The 4,939-nt window shown below is 39.7% G+C and overlaps 1 protein-coding gene across 1 annotated transcript in view; it reads left to right on the top strand.

The window, feature by feature from the left end:
* The window catches only part of LOC103769976 (DNA-directed RNA polymerase III subunit RPC2-like), a gene marked incomplete at both ends in the record, with an annotated part of 12,704 nt that extends 7,968 nt beyond the window's left edge, over positions 1-4,736 (top strand). Inside the window, 3 exons of the mRNA XM_008937224.1 lie at positions 2,197-2,288; positions 3,487-3,604; positions 4,628-4,736. Of these exons, the coding sequence (XP_008935472.1) occupies positions 2,197-2,288; positions 3,487-3,604; positions 4,628-4,736 (319 nt within the window). The remainder of the gene's footprint in view (positions 1-2,196; positions 2,289-3,486; positions 3,605-4,627) is intronic.
* Between the last annotated feature and the right edge of the window lie 203 nt (positions 4,737-4,939).

Below are 4,939 nucleotides of genomic sequence, written 5' to 3'. Positions count from 1 at the left end.
TAGGGAAATTTTAAGCTTTCATTAAAAATATATATATACTTTACACAGCTATGCATTTAGGAAACTAAGCCTCTGTAGCTGTAGTAACATTTTTTTTGTTCTAAGTAATTTCTTAAGAAAAGTTTTTGAAAGACCATCTCACTTTGAGTCTTTTAAATTATTTCATGATGTCTGCTACATGCAAAGAAAAAAGTTCAAGTAAATGTGCGTTTTCACCAAAATACATTGCCAGGTTGTATACCAAAGGCAGCACTTTAAGTTATAGCTGAAAGAAGCACAACAAAAACTAGTCTAGACGTTTGTCTACATCTCTATAAACAAAAAATGGGCTGAAGAAAACTTGTAAAGCATCCATAATATACTGGAAAAGACTAAATTACTGCACCACACTAGTGTGTCGCATTTTACTTTAAGGCCTGTTTTGTAAATTCTTTCTTCTATGAAGTGAGGTCATGGCAAAAAAAAGTAAATCTTCTCCATTAAAAAAATAAAGTTATGTCATCCAACTGGTGCTTTTATCTTGAGCAAAATGCAGCTTTTTCTTTGGAAGTCAAAAGTTTTGATGAAAAATCTGAGAGTGGAAGGGTACATTATGAAGCTGACAATAAAAGTAGTCTTTTTAATAATAACTGGAAAATCATTGCTAGTCAGTTGTTGAATAAGCCAAATTCCTGGTAAGACTGCAGTGTATGACACACACAACCAAATGAACATGAACATTTCATGGCTTCATCACAGGATGTTTGATTAATTCATGTTGGAGGAGACCTCAGGAAGTCTCTAGTATAATCTCCTGCTTAAAGAGGGGTCATCTCTGATCAAACAGGGTTGCTCAGTGCTTTATCCTGTCAGGTCTTGAAGATGTCCATGGATTGAGACTGCCCAGCTTCTCTGTGCAGCTTCTTCCACTGCTTGACTGTCCTCATGGTGAAGAACTTTTGCCTTATATCCAGTCTGTGCATCTTTAGTTTATTTTTTGCTTCCCTAAGCATAGAATTTGTTTTTAATTTCTTGGAATATTTTCCCACCACTTCATGTTGCTTAACAAAGTGTTTGGTGCAGGCTTCTGTGCTAAGAAATCAGAGCTGCTACTGGGGAAACTTCCTGTCTAGGTTATGTGTTAGGGGCACTACCTGTCTGCAGCCATGAGATATGTTTACTGTGTGGGAAATCAGATCTGAACTGGCTTTTTCTAACTACAGCCGGTAGCAGTGGATCTGCAATGGCATGTTCTTCAGTGCAGACTGTACTGGTTTGGAGGATCAGGAGTCTTTTCACTAGTAATCATTTGCCTTGGTGACTTTTCTTGTTGCAGATGCCTGTAGCAGCTGCATAAAAATTAAGTAGGAAGTTAACAGAGTCTGCTGGTAGATGTCCAGTTGAGACCCCACCTGGAGTACTGCATCCAGTTCTGGAGCCCCCATTACAAGAGGGAGGGGGACCTGCTGGAGCGTGTCCAGAGAAGGGCCACGAGAATGACCCAAGGGCTGGAGCAGCTCTCCTGTGAGGACAGACTGAGAGAGTTGGGGCTGTTCAGTCTGGAGAAGAGAAGGCTCCGAGGTGACCTTATTGTGGCCTTCCAGTATCTTAGGGGGGCCTACAAGAAAGCTGGGGAGGGACTTTTTAGGATATCGAGTAACAACAGGACTAGGGGGAATGGGGCAAAGCTGGAAGTGGGCAGATTCAGGCTGGATGTGAGGAAGAAGTTCTTCACCATGAGAGTGGTGAGACCCTGGAATGGGTTGCCCAGGGAGGTGGTTGAGGCCCCATCCCTGGGGGTCTTTAAGGCCAGGCTGGAGGAGGCTCTGGGCAGCCTGATCTAGTGGGAGGTGTCCCTGCTCATGGCAGAGGGGTTGGAACTGGGTGATCCTTGTGGTCCCTTCCAACCCTGACAGAATCTGATCTGTTTTAGCAGAGGACTTTGGAGCCCTGGTGGCTCGGTGGTTGGACTTGATGATCTTGGAGGTCTCTTCTAACCTAAAGGATTCTATGATTCTATGGCTCTTCTCAAACTACATTTCAGTGAAATAAGGTGGGATTAAAGGAAAAATCTGTTGTTCATAGCTTGCATGTGCTCTAATTCCCTTAAACGTGTTTTTTCCAGATTGTTCAGCATGCCTTTTTTTTTTTCTGAATTTGACTATCCATGTTTTTCTGTCTGAATCTAAAGTAAAAGTGTAACTTGTTTTCTTGCAGAATGCCTATAATGCTCCGTAGCTCCAATTGCGTTCTTACTGGGAAAACTCCAGCAGAATTTGCCAAACTTAATGAATGTCCTTTAGATCCAGGTACGTGTAAACTCATGTTCTTTTTTTTCCCATTTGTACTTTTAGTTTTACAACTTTTTCAGCAAAGAAATACCCCATTGGTATATTTCCTGCCACTGTAAAGTTGCTGAGGGAACTTCTGAAGTGTATGCTTGTATCTAAAAGAAATGGGCAGGCTTTTGAAAATACTGAAATGGTTGACAGGGTTGACAGCATGGAATGCTTTTACTCATAGGTGGAGCTTTCAACCGCAAAAACAATACACCAAAATTTTGAAAAAGTGGAGAAGTGCATGTAGTTATTGTATGTGGGAGCAGAGGTGGGGTTTGTTGGTGAAAATGAAGTGTATCGGGGAGAACTGGAGTATAGTGGTGTCCTCCAAAGGAGGGACTCACATTTGCTGCCTTTTGTAGAGCAAGAATAAAGTGTCACATGATAATATTTGAAAAATAGAGAGGAGACAAAGGGTTTTAACAAGCAGCTTCTTTGTTTTTTATCTTCTGCCTGCGAAGCATGCCCTGTGCATGAACAACAGAACGTGTGCTGTTCTTCCTTGTGATGGCAGGGTGAAGTGCTGTGCTGGAGGAGAGTTAGTAGGTAGCTACAGTTGGAGGAATCTAATGCTGCTTATGCAGATCCCTTATATTGTCTTAGATACAACAAGGGCATTAAAATAGATTTTTAGAAGTAAGACAAAAACTGTTTCTCCCAGGAGTGCTGGAGAGAGCAAGTCAGTAATTACAGAAGACTTACTCTCTTCATTTGATACCAGACATCTGGAATGCCCAGCTCTTTTGTAATATCCTTGTGATACCCTCTTCAAACAGGCAATTTTTTTTACCTGGTTTGTAGAACTAGCAATTCTATATCTTTCAATAAGTGTGGTTATCTTACAGATTTGGGTTTCTTTACAGATGTGTTTTTTGATCTTCCTGTGAGTTCTTGCTGCCTGAGTACTTCCCAAGTAAAGTCTTAGATCCCACATACTATGTGTGAACTAAGCACAAGTTCTGTTTAGTCTAGTGGAACTTTTTTATAGCTATCACAGGTTCCACACAGAGTTTGGTTTTTACTCTTTTAAGGGAGGATTTACTCTCCTGTTTTGTCCTTTGTGTACTTAGTGTTTACTTTCTAATAATTTCTATTCAAAGGCATATTGAAGGAGGTGAATAGGGTGCAAGGGTACTGACATGCAAAATGCTTCTTTTCTATTGAACAGGTGGCTATTTCATTGTTAAAGGTGTAGAGAAAGTCATTCTTATTCAAGAGCAGTTATCCAAAAACAGAATAATTGTGGAAGCTGATAGAAAAGGAACAGTTGGCGCTTCTGTTACCAGGTAGGGTAAATGCTTGCAAATCTACATAAAAGAGATAAACCCAAGGCTTTAGAAGTTCATTGCTGTAGTTGAGGTAGCTGTGTAGTTATCTTCCTAGTGTAGTTTAGTGGGAAAAAGCTGTACACATTCAATGCTTCCCTCTTGCTACAGTAATTTTGTACACTAAAACATCAGTACCCAAATGAGGTAATGCAATATTCCCACAAAAATCAGTGTGAGTTGCTCATACACTTCAGTATCATTCCAAACTAGGAAAAGTAAGTTCTGATTTTTAATGTAACAAAATGCACTTCCTAATTGATGGTGTTTGGTCTCTTTTTGCAGCAAGTAGCATGAAGTTACTGCAGTAGAAATTAAACGTAACTTTTGTCTGACTCCCTAAATCAAATTGATATAAAAGCTTTTAAAGTCAATTGAGAAGGAAACAGAAATCAAATATTTCTGTACTACACAAATTACTGAAAATGGCAAGGTAGTCTAAATTTGACCTTTCCTCCTCAAATGAGTTTCATGTATATTTTGTTTTGTTTTTAAGTGGTGTGCTTGTAGAATATGGTGCTTGTCACTGCTCAGTGTGAGGGCTGTTTTTTCTTCTCCAGAGGCCTCTCACACGTCTCCTAGTTCCTTAACTGTTCCACAGTAAGCCTGGATGAGGTTAAACATGCAGCACAAACTACTGTTACCTGATCACTGTCTTTGCCACATTTCTTGTGCAGAGCTTGACCCTGCTCGCTACATCCAAGTCAATAATAAAAGCATGCAAAGGTGGTCTTGAAAAGTACAGGATTCTATGTACTTAACTTGAATATCGCCTTCGCTATCACAGGTGATAATACCCTATTATCTTCAAGTTATGGGGAAATGTCTGGCTGATTTAAGGTAGTTTTTAAAAGAGGAGAAAGTGAGATTAATTCAGCTGAAAGATTGCTCAAGCTTGCTGAGTATGCTAAGTATCATACAGAAGATCCTAGGAATGTCAGTGCAAACATTATGTTGAACATAATATTTTTTTTTTTACCCCAGTTCCACTCATGAGAAGAAAAGCAGAACAAATATGGTTGTGAAACAAGGAAGATTCTACCTGAGACACAACACTCTGTCAGAAGATATTCCCATTGCCATAATTTTTAAGGTAATATAACTGTTGGTTTGGAAAAAAAAAAAGAAAAAGGGAACAAAATAATTCTGTGTCTTAGCTCAAAAATGAAGATCCACAGCAGCTCTCAGAAGTTAATATGTACAGAAGGACTTGGCAGGGCTTGGAGGATGCAAGCTTTTTCCCCTGGGAAATCATCTTTACTGTACAGCAAAAAGGAGAAAAAGCACTGCATTTGT

The sequence above is a fragment of the Merops nubicus genome, unplaced genomic scaffold, assembly GCF_000691845.1.
Source record: "Merops nubicus isolate BGI_N331 unplaced genomic scaffold, ASM69184v1 scaffold13960, whole genome shotgun sequence".
NCBI lineage: Eukaryota > Metazoa > Chordata > Aves > Coraciiformes > Meropidae > Merops > Merops nubicus.
The sequence above is the reverse complement of the archived record's forward strand: the minus strand, read 5'-3'. Positions and strand labels throughout refer to the sequence as shown.